We start from the raw sequence: 23,430 nt of genomic DNA on the forward strand, positions 1-23,430 counted from the left end.
CTACCACCTGTGTGGTAGTTCATGGGTACTGAGTTTTTACCAAAAGGAATGACAATGCACTTTTTCGCATTGAGCTTGAGGCCATGGCTTTGACACCAGGCATCTGTCTCAGCAAGGCCCTTTTGTAGGATGTCCACATCTTTTGGAGTTTTGATTATGGCTCCTAGTATGCAGTCATCTGTGAACTTCGTTAGCCAAAGACCTTCTGTGTTGGCCTGTACTTCAGAGAAGTAGATACCAAACAGGAGAGGACCCAGGACTGAACCCTGTGGTACTCCACTTGTCACTGGTCTGAAGCTGGATTTGGAGTCTGCTACTTTCACAGTGTGGGTTCTGTCAGTGAGCCAGTTGGCAACCCATCTTGTGACATAGGGATTTATACCTGGTTTACTGAGTTTATCTATAATTCCAGAGTGGGGGGTGGTGTCAAAAGCCTTGGCGAGATCTAGATAGGCTGTGTGAACCTCCTTACCCTCATCTATGGCTTTGGTGACTGCTTCAAAGAAGTCTATCAGATTTAGGAGACATGATTTGCCTTTTACAAACCTGAACTGGGTGGGGTCCTGAGTTTGGAGATTACCAATGTCATTATTTATAAGTTCCATGATGACACGCTCCATAGCCTTGCAGACCAGGCTTGTTAGGCTAATGGGGCGGTAGTTTCCAGGGTCTGTGGTGGCTCCCCCTTTGTGGAGTGGGATAACTGTCACTGTGCGCCATTCAGTGGGATACCTTCTTGCCACGAGCCAGGTTTGAGACTTTCAGCTATGAATTCGGCCAATCACTGTAAGAATGAACGGCGAGATGGACAACAAATATGGAACGTTATGGTGAGTACATAACTTCTTTTTTTGTTATATGGCTAGTAAGATACAAGTAATCAAAATGTTTTTAATCCCTTTAGTCTTTTACATAAGTCAGACATATTATTATCAACCAGAGGAGAGGTTGTGAATAGCAATTAATAAAGAGCTGAAGGACTTTATCTAGGAGGGGAAGATGGCAAGAGTCAAGTGGGATAAGCTGACTTTTCCAGTAGAACAGGGTGGATTGGGTTTACCCAATTTGAAGGGGCATTTTAGAGCTACGCAGTTAAGGCTCTTATACATAACACAAGCAGAAAACAATTAATTCAAAGTGTAAAGGGATGATGCTGAAACAGGGTGGGGGGCTAAAGATACAAGGAAAGACTGGGAATTTGGATGCAAATCTTTAAAGAAAATAATAATCATACAGAATATTATATCCATAAAGTAGCAGAAAGTATTCTAAGAAGTAAGCCAACACTGGAATAGAAAAAGGAGATTCTGCCGATAGGGATGACTCAATTAGGGATATAGACAACAGGCAAGTGGGAACTGGAATTTATTGGAGAAAACTGGCAAAGGAACCAAGGTATTGGGAGCAAACAACAAGAGAGGGAAAGGTAATAAAATGTGAATAGGTGAAGAATTTATTTGGATTGCAGTTTAGAGATGGTCTTCCCTCTCACGGATTGATATCAAAGTATAGGCAAAGAGAAAGAAATAGGGGGGGGGGTCCTAAATGAAAGGCCAGCACTGGTAGAGTTTTTAGTACAACCTAGAACAGAAGCTGCCATTAAAAAGGAATAATTAGTATATCATATAAAATATTGCATGATAACTATAAGAATCAATCAAAGATGGTTAGAAATGATTGGGAAGAGAGATTGGATAAGCAATTCACAAAGATACAATGGGAGGATATATGGATCTCTCACAAATACACAACAAAATCAAAAATATTTAGGATTTTTCCATGGAAATGCATAGATATTTTTACACCCCAAGTAGACTGCAAATAATTTTTCCTCAAGTAGGCAGTAAATGTTGGAGGTGTGATGGGGAAGAAAGAGGTACTTGGGAACACATTTTCTGGGAGTGCAGTGAGTTGGTGGACTTTAAGGATTCCCTGCGGAATGCACTGCTGAAGATGCTTTGTGGGTGGATTGGCGAGACGAGCGAGATGATTTTTCTGAGCTATGGTACAGCATCGGAATGGCCTAGATGTGGTAAGGGCCTTACTGTGCCTAATTATGGTGGCTGCCAAAAAAAAAATTACTACAAAATGGAAATCAAAATCAAAACCAACTATATTAGAAGTAGTGAATATAGTAACATGGATAAAATAAATGGAATTGAGATCTTTAGAAAAGGATAGGATCAAGCTACTTAGGAAAAAATGGGAATAGTGGGAACAATACATACAAGGGGAAGAATGCGGTTTAAAAGAAGGCAAAAAACTCCAGCTTTACTCCGTAGCATATTGCCTACTCCGAGGTGATCTCTGCCTAACATATAAATCTATGTCAAACCCAGAGCTGTTGGACATGCTACACCTAAAGAAATCCCAATTCCTCCAAGCTACACACTCTAGGGTCCTAAACCTTGTCACCACAATAAACAGGACATGCTGGAGGGATAGATTCCTGTCCCAGAGACTTCCTATAATCTGGAACAAGCTACCCATCTATGTCAAGCAAAGTTCTTCATTAACACTCTTCAAAAAAAATCTTGATGAGTGGATGGGAAATAGGAAATACACCCCGGGCATCACTTCAGTGTCTCTGCTTGACAGTGGCACAGGAAAATAACTTTCTTGGGTGGTGTAAGCAAGGGAACCTTGTTGGCTAGGCTTATGTAGGCCCTTGGGCCGATAGCCTAGTACCTACCTATGAAACCATCCCCCACTCAGAAATCATTGGTGGACTCAGTAACCTAGGCATTAACCCCTACTTCATAAGACAGGTTGCCAACTGGCTCACTGACAGAAACCACATGGCGAAAGCAGCGGACCCCCATATCTGACTACAGAGCAGTTACAAGTGAAGTCCCACAGGGATCGGTTCTGGGTCCTCTCCTGTTTGGCATCTATTTCTCTGAAGATCAAACTAACACAAAGGGACTCTGGTTACCCAAATTCGCAGATGACTGCAAACTGGGAGCTATTATTGATCCTCAAACTGATGTAGACATCCTACAAAAAGGCCTCACAGAGACCCAACGACTGGTGCGAGATCCATGGCCTTAAGCTCAATGCTAAAAAGCGCATCGGCATTCCCTTCAGGAAAAACATGGTGCCCACGAACTACCACATCGACGGTAGCCCACTTAACTCCGAAGGTGTGATAAGAGATCTAGGGAGACAGGTAGATAGCAACCTCTCCTTCGACAACCATGTTGCCACTGTCATTAGAAAGTCCTTTTATGTGGCACACCTCATTACAAAAGGTTTCTCATCTAGAAAGAAAGTCATAATCCCTCTCTCCTCGTCCCTCATTAGAAACAGTATAGAGTACAATGTCCTGTTTGGCATGTACCTCACTAGACATCGACAACAACTGGAGAGGTCACAAAAATTCCTCACAAAGACGATCTTAGGACTCAAACACATGCCCTATACAGAAAGACTCAAAAAACTCTAGCTTTACTCCGTCTCATATCACCTACTTAAGAGGCGATCTCTGCTTGACATACAAAGCAATGTCTGACCCAGTATTGGCAGACATGCTCCATCTGAAAAAGTCTCGATCCCTCTGCGCCACATGCTCCAAAGATCTCAGCCTCATGACCAAAATAAACAGAACCTGCTGGAGGGACAGGTTCCTAACCCAGAGACTTCCCAACTTCCCATACTCTGGAATAAACTCCCCATTCACGTCAAGCAGGGCACCTCACTAGCCCTCTTCAAGAAAAATCTTAACAAGTGAATGGGTAATAGGAAATTCACCCCAGGATCACTTCAACAGCCTTGCTCGATAGGGGCACAAGGAACTAACGTCCGGCAGCAGGTTCACTGGGAATATTCTTGGCTAGACTTGGACTGGCTCCAGTGCCGTTAGCCTAGTACTCACCTGTGAATTGCATTTTAAATTTGGAACAAGCGTTGATTTCTTTAATATTGATGGGGAAAATTTGCCAAAGTGTAGGTGCCCATAATTCTCAACAAATCAGGGACAAATCCAGAAATAATCATGGACACTTTTAAAATATTACTAATATCTTAAGATATCGGTACAATAAAGAATATGAATTATATACATTTCTGAAGTACAAGAAGTCTCAACTGAAATTATTTTCATTATTTGTCAAGTGTAAATCACCACCTTTCTCCAAAAATTAGGGATTAAAAGGGACAAAGACAATTTGAATCAAAAACAGGGAAGTCCCTGAAAATTAGGGACAGTTGAGAGGAATGGGTGCCTGAGAGACGAAAGCATGCGCAGTGTTGGGGACATTGGTTCTAGGTATAACCGTAATGAACGATTGTGTGGTTTATAGTCGGGAAAAAGACAGTACGAGCTTCTAACTTCAATTCTGCAGTTTTGCGTAACCACAGTAAGAATAAATCAGAGCAATCTATATTAGCACTTGCATTTCCTTAGTCCTAACGTACATCTCCATTCGGCCTTCATTACTCACACTGTTAACAGTTTGACCCACTACTCGAACATCTGCATCTAAGATATAATTTCTTAATCCATTATTCCTAACTTTAAATTAAAACAACTATTACTTCAACTCTACAGTAAAGTTTCAGCAACGTCATACCGACGTAAAACATTTTGTACCGTCTCATCTTAGAAAGAATCCCACCTACTTTTGCCTGATTGGGGCGGTGAAGCTTAGGAAGGTGACTACTACTGTTTTTTATAGGCTCACCCTTGCTGTTAGTCTAGCCAATCCAAACCTTAATTCAGGTTCGGTTGTGCTTGAAGGCGCAGTAAACTGAAACATTTCCCAAAGGTTGTAAGTGAACTTGTTTTTCTGGGAATAGTAAAGTTTTTGGAAGTTAAATAGTTGAGGCGGACTATGAGGCGGGTGACGTTGTTTGTGAATGGCAGCCACAGAGATGGAAAGGTAAGTGGTACTGAACATTAATCATTTTCCTTTCCCCGTAATTTTAAGTGGCCCTGGTTAATAGTCTTATTAAGGGATTAAGCAATGCGGCACTGAGTTCGCTTTTGTTGAGCTGTGTTTTACTCTTGGGTACGCATAACAGCTTGGGGCGTGGTATGTCGTGGTTATTCCAAGTTGGCAGGGGTGCGGGAACGTTCTCTGTATTTTGTTCCTGCATAAACAATGTATAGGGGCGTGTTTGATTTCTGATTATCTATATGTTGTTATTACCTTGTTTAGCGTAATGAGACAGCGTTTGGTAAAATTTGTGAACAGAGTGATGTTATCAGTTGGTACGTGTCAATGAGTTAGCGCCCTTTCAGGAAGTGTTTCTCAAATTAGTGTTGTCTGCTTTCTATTTCTGTGTTCTTATTTGTTTTGATAGTTTGATGTATTTTGGTTGCCACACTTGTAGCGTGTGCTAAATTGTTTTGTGAGATCAGTTTGCAGTTTTTAAGTAGATCATTTATAACCGAGATGTACTGGTTTTAATTTGACGATTTTTGAGAATGAGAAAGCCTTTAAAGTTTTCAGATGCTGTACGTATCATCATTCCTTTGGACTGTACAGGTGTAACATTTGGCATAGATGTATTTTTGTTAGACCTTTTGTGGTAGGCATATGTTAACGTTTGATTTGAGTAGAGGAGTGGTTTAGTCCTGTTGGATGTTTGTACAGATGAAGTACGCTTCCTTTAAACTATCTAGCGTCTACTGCGTAGTGATATAGGTAAGCCTAACAGGTCAACGTTAGCCTTAGATGGATATTATCTTCTGTGTTTTATTTGATGTAAGAAATAATAAGATTATTAAAGATAACAATACTGTTTGTCAAGGGGTTGAAGAATCGTAGAGCACCACTTCTAAGCCTTGCTTAAAAAAGAGATAAATGCTTGGTACGTTGTTGACAACTGTTTGTAGTTGATCAAAGGAAGTTCTAAGGAAATTTACTTAGCTAACTTTAAGCCAACGTAGGACGTGATTATAGCTGTCTGAACCGGTCTCTGACAGGAGGCGTCAGGTTTTATTTTCCCTAATTGATAACTACTGGTTTAAGCGCCGAGTTATTCCCTAGCTGAATAACTTTGTGCCTTGCGTCAGTCACAAGGGTTTGTGCGAGTTTAAACAATGTCTTATTTTTTAGATCTTTAACAATAGCCCTCGGCAAACATTTGTCAGTTGTTATACAGTTGCTGTTTATATTTTATGACGTAAGTGAACAGTTTTTTAATACGCGTGTTTGTTGTATTTATTTATTCCTGAAATGTAATGTGTATAGTTAAGTCGTAACTGCTGTTGAGAACGTATTTTATTTGTCACTTTTTTTTTTTTTATTCAGCTGGATGTCATTTAGCTTCAAATATTTTTGCATGTAAGTGTTGTAGTTAGAATTGCTGATTACCTCTCACATCAACCTCTATGGCTTTACTCAGACTATTACCGTCCCTACCCGAATAAATAAAACCCGTTCCAGAGTATCCTGGACTGGATCCTAGTTAACAGTAACCCTATGTGTTATATCACAGGTACACTACCTGATAATATCAGTGACCATCAAATAACTTTTATCAACCGACAAAAAAGCACCATCCCCACTCAACTCAGAACTAACAGGAACAAAACTAACTTCAACCTACACAACTTCCTATTAGAGCTAAAAGCTTGCAACTGGTCTCCTCTGAAATATTTGTCTCTAGATGAAGCTGTCTCTTTAACAATAAATTCCTTCAAATCCTTGACCACCATGCACCTACAAGAGTAACAAGAACCAAAGCAAAGCCTGCTCATTGGCTATCCAAAGAAACCAAACAAAAAATGTTACATAGAAATAGAACATGGGACAAATGGAGAGCTACCAAAAACCCAGCTGAGCATGTGACCTTTAAACAACTTAGAAATCAAACAAAGAAACTGATAGTCACTGATAAAAGAAATCACTACTCAAAAGTCCAATATGCACGAGGGGGCGTGGCCAAGGATGAACACAGGATAGCAGCAGATTTCTTCAGCTCCACCAATTTCATTACACTGACAGGAATTAATTACTTAAAAAATTAATTTTTGAAGTAATTTTCTTTCTAAATGTTTGTTTTATATAGTTCTTGAACTATATCTAAAAAAGAAAGGAAATTTTAACAATATTCCTGTCAGAAATCACTTTGGAAATGTTCCTGTCAGTTTATCAGTCTGAAATGAGTTCCAGTAAGACAAATTCTCAAGACTCCAGCATCAAGAAAGAACTTCAGTCTCTGATAACTATAATCCAGCAACTTACTATTAAGATGGATAAAATGGATACTAAAATAGATACCTTCACAGAAAAAACTACAAAACAAATAGACTTGTTACCTATAGACCTGCAACAACAGAAATCCAGATGACAGGCATAGAAGAAGCTGTGAATGACATGGAAAGTAGAATCCAAGAAGAGGAAATCAACATTGAGTTTCTGCTGAAACAAAATACACATTTACAAACAAAGCTGGATGACCTGGAAAATAGATCTAGGCGCAATAACATTAGGATTTTTGGACTGCCAGAAAATATTGAAGGTAACAATATTACTACTTTTTTTAACAACATGGCTTCCTAACACTTTAGACTTACCAGAAGCATTCTCTTTTGGTATCGAAAGAGCACATAGATCTATAGCTAATACTAACTCTAACAAAAACTATCCTAGATCAGTTATAGTTAGATTTCTATCATCTTTTGATAAAGAGATGGTTCTTAAATCTGCTTGGGCTAAAGCTCCTGTTAAGTTTAATGAGACAACCGTGCGTTTTGACAATGACTATTCTTCCTTGGTAATAGCTAAAAGAAAAGTTTTTCTGCCACTAATAAGGGAGCTTAAAAAAGCAGAGTTTAAAACATTCCTTCTGTTTCCTGCCAAGCTAAAAATCTTCCTTCCTGATGGTCCTAAAATTTTTGATGACTTAGACTCTACTTTACTGTTTATCAAAAAAATAAGATTTTGGATAAAATAGAGGAAATGGAATGGGCTAGTCCTTCATTAAAGAGACTGGCAACTGAAACTTCATGGAAGACTTCAGAGAAGAAGAGACTTAAAAACACAAATGATTTGTTCTGTTTTTTTTTCTTTTTTTTTCTCATCATTTTACCTCATTATTAATCTTTTTAAATATAGTTCCTGCATTTCCAGAAAGCCACAAATATTCTGAAAAAGATTTAATCAAAGTTATTCTCTGTGTGCAAAGAAATGTTTTGTTTCATAACCAGTCAAAATATCTGAGGAACTAATAAGCTGTTATTCAGTTTGTTTCTCTTTCTGAAAAAGAGAAGTAAGGTCAGTAATTTGATGCATTTTTTTCTCCTTTTCTTTTCTTTGTTTAAACAATGACATTCTATTTAGATTATGTAGTGGGTAAAGGGTGGGGGAGGGCAGGGAGAGAAGAGTAATGAAAATATGATAAATGGAATAATATATTTATTCCTTGTAAAAAGTTTATATGTTCTTCAAATGCTATTCCTAATAATACTTTCTTGATTATACTGCTTATGCTTGTTTGTAAATAATCTGTCATGCTTCAACTAATAATAATTAGAACTAAATAATAGTAAATATGTTTCAACTCTAATATAAACATTAAGTAATATTCCATTGTATATACTTCTTATAGCTTTCTCTTACATTTTTTTTATTTCTGCTTTACACTCTTTTATTTTCTTCTCTTTTTCCTTTCTTTTTTTTTTTCATATTAATGTATAGAAATGCTTTTGATCATATAGACACAGTAAATAATATTTGCATAAAAATTGAGTTGGGACGAAAATATTGAGTTTTATTACTTAATAACTTTGGGCTTAATTTCACTTAGAGGCTGTAATAACCTGTAAAATACATTGCGAAGGTTTTGTCATGTTTTGATGCATTTACACTGCTAAATGAATGTTTGTCACTAGTTTTTAACAAGTTTCCCGCCAAAATGTTAAGGGAGACAATCTGGGATGTGTGCTACCTCATGAACCGTGTCCTTGAGTTGTTTTAAAAGCGTCAACTCTCAGAATTCTCACAGAGAAGCTGAAAGCAGTCAATTTGACCTTTGACCCAGATATTACACTGACATATCGCAGATTCAGGTAGAACACTCTTCCAGGAAGTAGAACTGATGCAAATGTGACTGTGAAGGAAAATGAACTCTAACATTTAAATGCGAGTTATTTTATATAATTACTTAAATATCTGTTAGAATTCATAAAATATGTCAGTTATAATTTTAAATGATGCAGTTTCTTGTAGTAAGTAAATGTCTTATTTTAGAAGGCATAGAAAATGAAACATTTATTCAACTGTTTTTGAAAATCTACTTGACTGCAGCATACTAATTTGTGTTAAAAACTTATGTTCCAAACATATACATTACTATAACTCATTTAATTCGTCTGATTGACAAGCATAAATAACTTTAACTCTATTCTGGAAGAAATTGTCATGTGATATATTTTAAAGCAGTAGTATAGACATACAAAATACAGATGGCTTTTTTTACAGTAATGCAAGTGTTTCTGAGAATTTGCATAACTATGCAGTATGATTTATAACAATTTCTATAAATATAATATTTTATTCTATTGACTGAGTATGAATAAAATGCTCATATACAAGCAATTCAAGGTTTTTTTTTTTTTTTTTTTTTTTTTTTTTTTTGGAAGCTGTTGACTGCATTTACATGACAGAAAATAGATGCATCTTAATATATGTAATGTCTGAACCATATTAGCCAAAGTTTTTGATTTAAAAGAATGTTAGAACTTATTTTACATACTTTGAATAAATTAATATGTAAATATGCCTTTTTTTTTCTCTCTCTCTCCCTCTTTCACGTCTTTTTTTTCTCTCTCCCCTCTTGGTTCCTAATATCAAGATTATTTGAATACAAGTGTATTATATTACATAGATGTATATAGTAGTAGTATGAATAGTTTTAAAAAAAAATATTTTAGTTTATATGATGCTGTTTTATCAAATGCGTAGTCTTGTCTTGCTAGATAATTTAATTGAAAGCTGTTAATTTAAGTTAAATATAACCAGTATTAAATTGATAAGGTGGTAGCTGAGGTACTGCTGCTTAGGGTAGGGGGTTAACTTGAGTGGTAAATACTACTCTAAGTTGGAGTTTTTAACTCCAGGCTGGATGCAAGGTTTAATCCTTACATTATTTTCACTTGTTCATTGTTATATGTATATAGTTTTGACATCCACAATATATTTTGTATACTCATTGTCACTACAAACAAAATTGAATCCTATACAAAATCCCATAAGAGATTCAATAAATACAGCTATATTTAAAGGTACACCTAAAGGAGGAGATGTAACATTACTTATGTTGTTGTTTGTTATTTTGATCATAAGATTCTTAAGTTTTAAAAATGGCATCTTTAAAAAGATTTTTTTTTAAACATTAATGGATTGAATAATCCGTGTAAAAGGGCAAGCGTAGTAAGATACATTAATTTACATAAGGCCAACTTAGTCTTCCTGCAAGAAACCCATCTCTTGAAAAAAGATATTGATAAACTAGCCACTAACAAATATACAGTATTGGTTAGTTCAGAGCACACTCAGAAAAAGAGGAGTGGCTATTTTATGGAATAAAAGTATGCCCATTCCTAAAACCATTTAAGTCTTATCAGGATGACAAAGGAATGTTTTGTATGGTTACAATACAAATTAATGGGACGACTTGCACTTTAATGTATATTGGATACCTGGAATTGGTATTAATACAGTGAAACATCATCTTGATCATATCATTCTCTATAAGATATATTATTTTAGCTGGTGACATTAATTGTTTACTACATGAAAGTGATACTACCACTATAGGAAAAAGAATTACATCTAATGCAAAACATTTAAATGATTTTTTTTCTTATTTGAATGATATTAATAATCTGATTCAAATTCATTACCATACACCTTTTTTTCTAACAGATAAAAAACTTATTCAAAAATAGATAGGGTCTTTATTTCTAACCAGATGGTAACAGATTTAATTAATTCCAAAATCATTTCATGTCCTATATCTGATCATAATTCAATTGTTTTTGAATTCATGATAAAAATACTCAATGTTCAGATCAAAAGGATACCAGCATACTTAACTCAACTAAAAGACTATAAAGAATATATACTTTCAGAAGTAAAACATTTTTTAGACCTAAATAATACTCCTGAAGTCTCCATTGTCTGTTTGGGATGCCTTAAAATCATATCTATATGGACAAAGTATCAGATGGTATAATAATAAAAGGAAATCTTGGGATAAGGAATTGTTAGATATTCAAAGTAAATTAGACTCTTATAAACATAATAATAAAGAAAATATTATGGACAAGAAAGTTATTTAAGAAATAAACAAACTAAATGAGAAATACAAAGAAATTTTAACTCTTAAAATAACTTTAGAGAAATACAAGTTTTTTGTCTTATTCAATAAGCCCCAAATACTTACATAGACTTAAAAATAAAACAAAAAGGTTGAATAAACAAAACCATATTAAAGAAATCTTTTCTCTAAGGAAAAAGAAGAATGTTTCTAGTATACCAGAAATACTAGATGAATTTAGAAATCACTTTCACAAAATTAACCATAATAACATTAACATGGAACCTAAAGATAAAATAAAGGAGTTTATAACCACAAACATGAATAAAAAGCTTAATAAACAACAGATTAAACTATTGGACAAAAGTATTTCATATACAGAGGTTATTACACAAATAAATAAGCTTAAATCAAACAAAGCACCGGGTAATGATGGTATTATACCAGAGATACATAAAATTCTCTCTAAAAGTACATATTCATTAATGCATAAGGTTTTTATTTTGGCCCAAACTGAGTTAATAGCCCCCCCATCTTGGCAATATACATTTATTTCGCCAATTTTAAAACCTAATAAAGATCCAACTAGATGTACTTCATATCGGCCCATCTCATTACTTAATGTTGATTATAAAATGTTTGAGTATTTTTGCTGATTGAAGACAATCATCCCCGGCATTATAGATATAGATCAGACAGGCTTCATTGTAAATAGAAATACTTTTGATAATATAAGAAGAACTTTAACATTAATTGATTTTGCAAATAGGAAAAAGAAAGATTTAACACTTATTAGTCTTGATATAAGTTCAGCATTTGATTCAGTAAGTTGGGACTATCTGTTTACCTTACTGAAGTGCACAAACTTCTCAGATGCATTTGTAAATCTAATTGAGCATTTATACAAAGGAACATTGGCTTGTATTAAGGTAGGAACATATGTTTCACAAAAAATACCCATTTTTAAAGGTACAAAACAAGGATGTCCACTTTCTCCACTATTATTCACTTTAGTAATAGAGCCTTGGGCTAATTTGATCAGTAACAGTACTGACATAGAGGGTTTTGAAATAGATGAAAATACAACATCCAAAATTCAACTTTTTGCAGATGTTCTAATTACATCAGCAGGATCTAATTCTTCTATGCAGTCTCTATTTGAAAAGATGATGAATTTTAAAAGTATTTCTGGTTTAATATTCAATGATGAAAAAACTAAAATACTACCTATATATACACGAAAAAATATTCTCATTAGTGATTTTACTAAATATGTACCCAATTCAGGTCAGATAACTTATTTAGGTATAATACTATCTAAAGATATTAAATCTATTATATATAATAATTATAATACCCGTTTTCTTAATATACAAAATCTTTTTAATACCTGGAATAATATGTTTTACTATGGAAGAGACTTGCAATTATTAAAATGATAATATTCCCCAAGATTTTATACTTAATACAATCAATAATACTTCCACCTACAAAAATAATTATCAAGAAACTGAATACACTAATGTTAAATTTCCTATGGGCACCTAATAGACCTAGGATTGCATTAAAGAAACATACTAATAGCTGGTCTCAAGGGGGTATTTCTTTTCCAGACTTCAATTTATATACTATCTCTTCTATTGTAAAAGTTATTACTTTATTAATAGATCAGTCATATGTCGCAAAATGGAAAGATTATTGGGAGCTAATTAGTATGCACTTCATGAAAATCTCCTTAACACATAAAAATATGATTGTAAATAACTCCATGTTATGGTTACTAAAGGAATTTTGTACTTAACCTATTACACCTAAACATATGGTTTGTTACCCATTAAATATTATTATTAGATATCGTAACTTTATATTCATGCACCGTAAGTATAGGGAATGGAATTTTATTATATTCCTTATAATGTATACTCAGGGTATGCTTTTGTCATCTACTTCTGAAGGAACTCATTTAGCGATAGATAATGATCTAAAGTACTGGTATCAGTTGATATCTGATAATAAAGTTAAAAATCTAGATTTCTTAAAACAAGAATTTGATCTAAGAGAAACTTGCTGGTTAGAGGTTCAGACCTTTAGACAACATCTCATTAATAAAATAGATTTAATGACTATAACAGTTAAAGAATCTATTCCAACACTGATTGATTACTTGATATTAAATTTACAACAAAGTTTATGATAAAGGTAAACTTTCATACATAAAATTATCAGACAAGAAACTTTTTACAGTGTAGGTACATACTGGAATTATTTCACTTCTATTAATGGGGACCCACCAAATCAACAAGATAAACAATATATATTGGAATCTGCCTATAGAACTACGTCTTCCATTGTCTGGAGACTTTATACATGGAAATTATTACATAGATCTTTTTATACACCTTTGATGAATAAAATAAATAATAAAGATAATCTATGTAAGAGATGTAATGTAGAAATTAATGCTGACTGGGCTCATATGTTTTATGACTGTATACAATTGAAAGAATACTGGAAGTCAATTAATGAATTTTTGCAGGCTCTTTTTACAGATAATTTCATTATTTCTAAATCTCTTGTATTCAACACACCTGTACCTCCGTGTTAAAAAGGTTAAGCTTCCCTTGTTGTGGTCTATTCTAGCAGTGGCTAGGAAAATAATAACCAGAAATTGGATTTCGGATACACCTCCTTCGTTCAATGAATTTAAAAATGTTATGAATATAGTGTGCCATATGGAAATAAACACAATTAGGTCAAGAACAACTAGAAAAACATATTATTATATTGTATGGGATAATTTACAAAATTTGTTAAAAAAATCCTAATTTCAATAGCATGGTATTTTAGTTTAATTGATCTGATTGTAGTGGATGTCTTTGTAAATACTTTAGTTTTGTTGAATGTTATAATCATATCTATTTTTCATTACTTGTATAAAATTGTTATATTTCTCTTGTATGTTAAAACAGTAAACCTGTTTTGAAAAAAAAAAAAGTCCAATATGCACAACATCAAAACCCCCAAAAATTCTGGAGAGGTATCAAATTACTGCACCTAGTTAACTCCAAAACACCTACACCCTCAAACCTCACTCTGACATCCCCAATTCAAATTGCTGATGTATTAACTCATTTTTCAAAGATACTGTCACTTCCCTAGCTTCATCCCTATCCCCACCACCCATACAAGCATCCAACTCCCCAAACAATAATCCCCCCTCATTTAAACTATAACCAGTCTCAACAGATCTCATTCATAAATTACTTACCAAGCTAAAACCTTGTACCCCTTCAGCTGGCCTCATTCCAGCCGAATACCTACAGATTGCAGCCAAACCACTGGCCTTGTCTCTATTTTAATCAATCGTACCATAACAGAAGGCTGTATCCCAACTCTCTAACTTCCGTCCCATAGCCTTACTTTCCCCTTTAGTAAAAATCATGGAAAGATGTATACATAGGCAATTACTTAATCACCTCCTCCAAAACAATCTCCTAGCAGACAGTCAACATGGTTTTAGACCTCATCACAGTACTACTGCGCTCTTGTCTTTCATTGACCATATTAATAGAAATAGGAATAACAGCTTACTGTCCTCTGCTCTATTCTTAGACCTCTCTAAAGCCTTTGATATGGTCAACCACATTCTCTTACTTGGCATCTTAATCTCTTGCTTTGGACTCTCAGGCTATCCAGTGGTTCTATTCCTACTTAAATAATGGACAACAAGCAGTGCAATGGGAAAATCACTTCTCTTCTGCTTATCAAAATAGGTGTACCACAAGGCTCAATACTTGGACCCCTCCTCTTTTCTATTTTCATAAACAACCTAGATAAGTCCCTTCCTCAATCAATCTGTATTCAATATGGTGATGATTCAACACTCATATGCTCAGCTTTTTCCACTAATGATCTTCAAAATATCACTCAAAAAGCTTTCACAGCAGCCGAAAACTGGTTCCAACAATATTGCCTCTTACTGAATCCAAAAAAGACTAAACTATTACTATTCGCTCCATCACATACGTCTCTCTCGTTCTCTCTCTCTCTCTCGTTCTCTCTCTCTCTCGTTCTCTCTCTCTCGTTCTCTCTCTCTCTTCTCTCTCTCTCTCGTTCTCTCTCTCTCTCTCTCTCTCTCTCTCTCTCTCTCTCTCTCTCTTGTTCTCTCTCTCTCTCTCTCTCTTGTTCTCTCTCTCTCTCTCTCTCTCTTGTTCTCTCTCTCTCTTGTTCTCTCTCTCTCTTGTTCTCTCTCTCTTGTTCTCTCTCTCTCTTGTTCTCTCTCTCTTGTTCTCTCTCTCTTGTTCTCTCTCTCTTGTTCTCTCTCTCTCTTGTTCTCTCTCTCTCTCTCTCTCTCTCTCTCTCTCTCTCTCTCTCTTGTTCTCTCTCTCTCTTGTTCTCTCTCTCTCTCTCTCTTGTTCTCTCTCTCTCTCTTGTTCTCTCTCTCTCTCTCTCTTGTTCTCTCTCTCTCTCTCTCTCTTGTTCTCTCTCTCTCTTGTTCTCTCTCTCTCTCTCTCTTGTTCTCTCTCTCTCTTGTTCTCTCTCTCTCTCTCTCTCTCTCTTGTTCTCTCTCTCTCTCTCTCTTGTTCTCTCTCTCTTGTTCTCTCTCTCTCTCTTGTTCTCTCTCTCTCTCTTGTTCTCTCTCTCTCTCTCTCTTGTTCTCTCTCTCTCTCTCTTGTTCTCTCTCTCTCTCTCTCTCTCTTGTTCTCTCTCTCTCTCTCTCTCTCTCTTGTTCTCTCTCTCTCTCTCTCTCTCTTGTTCTCTCTCTCTCTCTCTCTCTCTTGTTCTCTCTCTTCTCTCTCTCTCTCTTGTTCTCTCTCTCTCTCTTCTCTCTCTCTCTCTCTTGTTCTCTCTCTCTCTCTCTCTCTCTCTTGTTCTCTCTCTCTCTCTCTTGTTCTCTCTCTCTCTCTTGTTCTCTCTCTCTCTCTCTTGTTCTCTCTCTCTCTCTTGTTCTCTCTCTCTCTCTTGTTCTCTCTCTCTCTCTCTCTCTTGTTCTCTCTCTCTCTTGTTCTCTCTCTCTCTCTCTCTCTTGTTCTCTCTCTCTCTCTCTCTCTCTCTCTCTCTCTCTCTCTCTCTCTCTCTCTCTCTTGTTCTCTCTCTCTCTCTCTCTTGTTCTCTCTCTCTCTCTCTTGTTCTCTCTCTCTCTCTCTCTCTCTCTCTCTCTCTCTCTCTCTCTTGTGTTCTCTCTCTCTCTCTCTTGTGTTCTCTCTCTCTCTCTCTTGTTCTCTCTCTCTCTCTCTCTCTTGTTCTCTCTCTCTCTCTCTCTCTTGTTCTCTCTCTCTCTCTCTCTTGTTCTCTCTCTCTCTTGTTCTCTTTCCTTTAATATATCCTCTAACAATGGTACCATAATATCCCCTGATCCTACGACCAAACTTCTTGGTGTCACAATAGACCACAACCTCAACTTTGATTCCCATATTAACTTAACTATCAAATCAATAGAAAACTTGGATCTCTGTACAGACTTAAACCCTTCCTCACTCCCTCAGCCAGAAGTACTTTAGCACAAACCCACCTACTCTCTACCCTATTTTATGCCTCTCCAATCTATACAAACTTAACTAAAAGTAACCTCAACAAACTAGCAACAGCTTACCATAACATAGCCAGGTTTGCAACAGGAGCCCCATTTCATACCCACCATTGTTCTAATCTCAAACAGCTAGGCTGGCTAGAATTACAAAATCATATATGACTTCTGCAACTGACCATTACCCACAAAATCTTTCATCAGCCCACTAATATCACTATACTCTGTTCCCTTATTACCCCATATAAAACATCTCTTCCCTAAGCTCTGCTACCAAACTACTAGCTGCCTCCAACAACAAAGCTGGGGATAGTCTGTTCTCCAACTGTACTGCACCCATCTGGAACAAACTTCCAAGTGAACTTATGTCCTACCTCTTTACCTACTTTCAAGAAGCATATAAAATCATGGCTTTATTCACAGTGGCTCTGCCCTTGTTCTAACCCTGACTAATCCTTTTTTGTTCCATGCCTTTTCCGTTCTCCTGCTAGCTATAACAAGATATTCTCCTACTGTTTCTTTACTTCTCTTTTATTCTTGGATTCTCAATACCACTATGATGGATGGATGTTTAAAAGAAGAATCTAATGTAGTTTTTCCTGTTGATGCTACTGGTAGTTTTAGACTTTTATGAAAATGTTATGTACTACAGTCTGTCTTTACACCCTCTGTACAACTATGTTTGTAAAATTATGTCTTACTGTGGAGCTTTTTTCCCCGGGCCTCTACTGAAAATGGACATTAATCCAGCTAGACTAGCCTGGTCAACAAATGTAAAATAAAATTACCAATCTAGAGAGAATTACTATTAAGTTTTCGTTTAAGTCTGTAGCTGCTGAAAAACTGCAGCCCACTAAGCTGAGTTCAAGAAGCATTTGCTGAGTCATATAGCTTGTTACTGACCGTGACATTAGCTGGGGAAAGAAAAGGCAGACTAGTTGAAAGGCCGAAATACTTTTTTTGTTTTGCCCCTCAGGCTGAATGAAACTGGTCTCATGTAGATAAGATTAATTCCAGTGAAAGATTGTGTATTAATTTCTACCTCTTAGTGTGCAAGAAATCTGGACAAAGGCTGACAGAATGGGGGGGGGGGGGCAAAGACCAGAAAATACGGGCAGATTTTTTGATATTTATAAATGTCCTTAGAGAAACAAAATTTGTGTAACCTAAATTTACTTAAGGATTTTTTAAGTCTGAAAGTCGAATTTGTCATTATTTTGTTACTTAAATCCTCCAGTCATTCCAGTGGTTTGCCAGAAAACCACATTTTATGAGGATCAGACCAAAAATATGAGGCAAAAATCTGGATAGTTTATAGGTATGATTACAATGCAGGGAGCAACAAAGTTATTAATTAAGATAGATTTGTACAGAGTCTCATTTCTGTTTAGCCAGAAAGTGATAACTGTCACTCGCTGTCACCCCCCCCCCCCCACTGCATATTTTTTATCAGTCTGATTTCTGCAGCATGAATACACATTTACAGGTTACAACTGTTACTGCTGTAATAATGTTAGTAGTTATTGGCAAATGTGATTTCATAAAGGAAATCCTGAATATCTTTTGCGCCCATGCACAAATCACATTATATTGGTGTAGGAGTTCTAAAGGTTAGATTTGCTGTTGCATTCATGAGGTAGTCCAGAAGTAATGGAGGGTATTGTACTCCTTTTTTTTTCTCTTTGATTTGCACTACAGAAAAGTGTGAATATGATTGTTTGTTTAACTTGGCGTTTTAAACTACAAAATTCCTCTTCCTGTACACTTTGCCATGCTTGCTAATCATCAGTACCCTGGCATATTTCAAGTTGTGTTGAAATGCTGATTTCATACTTTGGCAGCAGAAAAGGAGAGTTTCCACTTGCAAGTAATGTTTTGTAACTTTCCAGTGCATGCTTGCGTTCTTTTCACATGTTTTGTCTCGGCATCCTCCTCTGTAAGGCCTTTCTATTTTCATTCCCATTCTGTGGAAGAAAATATTTGTGGGGCGGCCATGGTGGTGCAGCGGTTAGCGTTGCCACTTCATAGCAAGAGGTTCTCCGGTTCGATCCTCTGCTCGGATGCCTTCTGTGAAGTCTGCATGTCTTCCGTGTGGTCACGTGGGTTTTCTCCGGGTGCTCCGGTTTCTTTCTACATCACAAAGACATGCTGTAGATGGCTTGGACACTCTATATTGGCCTTAGGTGTGAGTGGGTGCGTGCCTTCTGTGGAAGGTAGGGCACCGGGCTGGCAACTTGACAGTCTAAAACTTCACTGCCAGTCATGAGCGGACAGGTGATCTGCTGTGGCGACCCCTAACCGGGAAAAGCTGAAAGAAGATTTCTTTGTTTTAAATCTGATTATACACACTTTTTATTAATTGCTTATTTTCCATTTAATTCTTCCAGGTGTTCAGTAATTTCTCATGCTTCAACTCTTCCTGAATACAATAAAGAAAAGGTGCTGTAAAGAGAGGTTACAGTATTTTTGTTCATTGTATTCATTTTCTTTCTGTATTTCATTTCTCATAAAGCTGCAGTTTCTCAAACTGCGCACACTAGTGTGAGCCTACTGGCAAAGGGAAAGGGTGCTGACATAAGCCAGCAGCATCTCAAGATTTGCACCTAAGGTTGGGGGGGTAGTGGGGTGAAGGAAGCTTGTTGGTGAATGGTAATTTTGTAGAGGGTAGAGTACAGCAGGTGCTGCACACAGTGCATGACCCTAAAAATAATCTCTATGCCATAGCATGCAGGTGTATTTGTTTGTCTGCACAGAATGGATTGCACCATTTGGGAGTTTTGGGAGGGGGGTGTCTAAAAGTATACTGGAGCTTGATATGTGAATGCTACCAGCTTCTTGACAGTTCTGTCTTGTATTTCAGTGTGGAGTATTGATACATGGGCAGTAAGCAGTTAATATTAGCAGGTAATTATGGCTCTTTGGTGGTGGGTCATGATGGACTTGGCACAGCAGCATTTGGGAGAGGAAAGACCAAATAAAGTGCAGGGGGTTGGTAGACTGGAGGTCAGTGGCCCATATGAGTGAAGGGAGGACAATATGTTTATCTTGGTTCTCACGAACTGGATATAGAGAGGGGCAAGAGTTGCCTGTCATGCCTGTTCTGTCCTACTTCAGTATCAATTCAGCCTTCCTTGCCCCAGACTTTGCATTGCTTGCTTGCTTACTTGCATTCATTTCATCTTTGCTTATGTTGCACTTGAACTCTGACTCAGCTTGTGTCTAGCTGAAGATGAAATGATTAATGTTCCACTGAGCATACTGTTGTATTGTTACAGGCATCTTGTATGGTATTACCGAGTTCCACCTTCTTGTACTTGAAAATGAGTTCATGAATCGTAGTCAGTGTCACCTTTAAAGTCTGGTATCAGATTAAAGGCCTGAGGTGGTACAAATAGTCTTTTTTTGTAAATAAAAACAAATTGCATTCGATGCTTAAAGGAGATTAACTTAACTCTGCAGATTTATCCTCCAACACTCTGAAGTCATAATGGGACTAGATTTAAGGAAGGAGATGCACGTGTAGTTAGTGGGAGAGAGGGAGTGTCCTTAACTGTAAATGTGGTGTCTTGCTTCAGTTCGAAGATTGCATGCACAATTTATATGTAATCTCATTCGGTATTCTGCAGGTTAAAAAAATTGCTTTGCGTTTATGCCTACCATAAATTAATTCCATTGTTTATTGCATAGTGTGACAGATGGACAGTGATTAGTAACACTTTTTCCTGTTTCAAATTTTCTTTGAACGTTTATTGTACTTGTTGGTACCATTTTATTGGTGGTTAGTTTTCAAGCCTTAAATGACTGCTGTTATCTGAAGTGTAACTGCACAGTCAGTTCTAGTATTATCAAAGGATACCAGAGGCGTATCATAAAGGGCTGTAATAAAAGCAGTACTGTTCTGAAAAATAATCTATGCTGAGGGGTGCCTCTTGCAGTGAGTTTGCACCTGTTAATCTCCACCTGGAAGGAATCCCCTCTGGGGAGTGAACTGGAGAGCCAAAAGCTGCAAGGCAGCCAACCTGATTTTTCTAAATTTGAGTACCATAATGCATTAATCATGCCAGCATGCACTGTAACTGTACTCTTGGTTGGTAAATTACCAACATCTTGTGTATTGAGGAGCAAAGTTATTAATCTTTTTGGTTACACTGATGATAAAATGTGTCATCAGTTTTTGACAGGTAAACAACTGCCCTGTGTGTATTTTCATACTGTAAAGATTTATGAGAAAAATGTAAGTCATAGAAACAAGTCTTCATTTGATTTGTTTGAGTTTGGGGTGTTGGTTTACATGTTGAAATGGAAAAGGAGCAAGAGTGCCTTGAGTTTTTTCAGATACACCTAGATCTGGAAGACAGCAAGAGTTTAAAACTAACAGGAGCAGTACTTGTAGGTCCAAAATGGGCCATGTGGTCTATTGGCAGGAGTGTTGTGGGAAAATGTGAATATAGACTTTTCATATATACATGTATATATTTTTATCTATTGGCATTTGTTTACTGGGAAACTCCAACTGAGCAATTCTTTTTTTCAGTGTAGGCCTGGAGAGAGAAGTTGCATTGCATAGACTACATGGATGTCCTTTACAGTTGGTTTCATTTCATATAACATACATGTGATATGCCCTACTTCATGTTAATGTTTGGAGGAGGATTTGGGGGAGGGGAAGAGAAAGGAATGAGTTAAATCTAAGAACAAAAGTTTTGTTTTAAACAGCAATATTTATGTGCATGATATCTGAATGCTATGAAGTAAAGTTTGAATGCTATAAGTTAAGTTATGTCAGTTATTTTCAAGTGTAATGAGGATACTGAAGTAAAAGGGTGCCCCTGTTTTTTCTTCAGTTTTAAGGAATGTGGGCACTGCAGTGTATTAAAGTCTATTCAAAAGAGTATGATACTAAAAAGTGATGCACTTTTTTCTCATTCTTGCACAGGGAAATGACTGGATTAAGGCTCTTGGTTTTGTGTAGTAGTATTCTTTTAGAGAATATTGAATATAATAAAGCTCTCCAAGCAAATAAATAGAATCTGATAAAGAGCAATAAAAACTTACTATCTTTTAATGGCTCTCTGTCAATGGGTAGGAGGTGATATTTTTTGAAAGCGTTCAAATGTGTGCTCATTCTGGGACCGCAATAAAGATGAGACAAAACCAGTCAGCACTTAGTTAAAACACAGGTTGTACCATGCATCTTAGCTTGGATAACCTTCGTTTTTAGGTTAACCCAATGCTAAGAATATGGCTGTTTGGGACAGTTCCTACTATTAAGGTAAAACTTCAGTATTTGAACACTTAGTTCTGTTTGTTAATGTTTTGGGGTGTATTTCTGTGTTTATTTTTCTGAGGGCTTTCAGTAAAACAAGTTTTGTTTTTTTGTTTTTGATTTTTTAAGATGTGACAGGCTCAAATGGAGATGACAACTGTATAAAAGGTCAAGCTGCCAAACATTAGTGTGTACATGTAACAGAAGTTGCAACTAGGTATTTTAAAAAATCTGTTGCTAATAAAAGGTGAGTAACTTTTACCATAATGAGCCTTTTAATATATCTAAGTATTAATAGTTTCTCACAGATATAACCTAACTACATTAAAAAAATAGTTACGCTACAGGAGAGACCTGGAAAGACCTAAATATGTTAATTGGGTAAGAGAAAAGGGGTGTGTGTGTGTGTGTGTGTGTATATGTATTGCAAGAGGCTCTCTACTAGTGATAGAGGGAAAAAAAGATAATGGTAGATATGTAATACTAAGGGGCTGCTGGCTGGGGAGGAGGATTACACTGGTATATTCCACCTAAAATTGCTGTAATGGAACTTAAAATTCTGGGAGAATTAGTTTTTAGCAGGGAACTTCATTTATAGGTGGGGAAAGGAATTTGATTTGCAGCAGGGAAGATGCATGTAGGGGATGCAGAAGGGAAAATATAGCATAGGAGTGTAGATTTTTGAAGACATTAATGCAAGTATTTGGCATGGAAGATGTGAATTCAGTAGTAGGAATTCAGAGTGAATTTACATAAGAAACAAGCTAGACAGAACTTCTTCAATTTCACAGGAACATGTGCATTTAATTGAAAGGTTTGATATGTATCCAGTAACTACTTCACATCACACGCAGATAACCAAAATACAAACGCAGGGTAAGGAAATAAAATGATTGGTGCTTTCCCACCTATCTGAAGCGAGGAATTTAAGGAATGGGTAGAAGAAATTATTCGGAAGTTATTAGAGAAGATGGACATTTCTTCTGAAAATGTAAAGTGGAGTTTAATAATAGGATGCAAGTAAGGGAGAGTGGTGGTTAAGCAGTAAGCACTATTTAGAGGGACTGGCAAAGTATTCCAGAATCAGGGGAATCTTAAAGAACAAGAGGAGTAACCATTGCAGAATGCCAAACAAAGTTGAGGATTACCTTGATAATATGCATGCATTTAGAAAGATTGCTGTTGACTAATGTTTTTGATGCCAGAGCACAACTTTTAGCACTGTGACTTGGCCAACAGGAAGTCGAAAAGGTCGTTGCGAAGGTTTGGGAGCCTCTAACAAGGACGGTAACGAGATCCTTTAGAGGTATTAGAAGTATTTTGGATGTTTCATGAAGGCCTGTATAAAGCGGAGAAATATGGAGAT

At 36.4% G+C, this 23,430-nt stretch overlaps 1 protein-coding gene across 3 annotated transcripts in view; it reads left to right on the plus strand.

Annotated features, from left to right (window-relative positions):
- The first annotated feature begins 4,684 nt into the window (after nt 1-4,684).
- The window catches only part of KCTD9 (potassium channel tetramerization domain containing 9), a 458,686-nt gene continuing 439,940 nt past the window's right edge, over nt 4,685-23,430 (plus strand). For 2 of the 3 annotated variants that reach the window (XM_044083151.1, XM_044083153.1), the window contains exon 1: nt 4,685-4,880. In XM_044083151.1, coding sequence (XP_043939086.1) covers nt 4,833-4,880 — 48 coding nt within the window. In that variant the 5' untranslated portion in view covers nt 4,685-4,832. Of the gene's footprint in view, nt 4,881-5,277; nt 5,459-23,430 lie in introns of those variants that run through there. The other variant, XM_044083152.1, reaches the window with a different exon arrangement.

The sequence above is a fragment of the Protopterus annectens genome, chromosome 9.part0 (assembly GCF_019279795.1).
Source record: "Protopterus annectens isolate FY-2018-M chromosome 9.part0, PAN1.0, whole genome shotgun sequence".
Taxonomy (NCBI): domain Eukaryota; kingdom Metazoa; phylum Chordata; order Ceratodontiformes; family Protopteridae; genus Protopterus; species Protopterus annectens.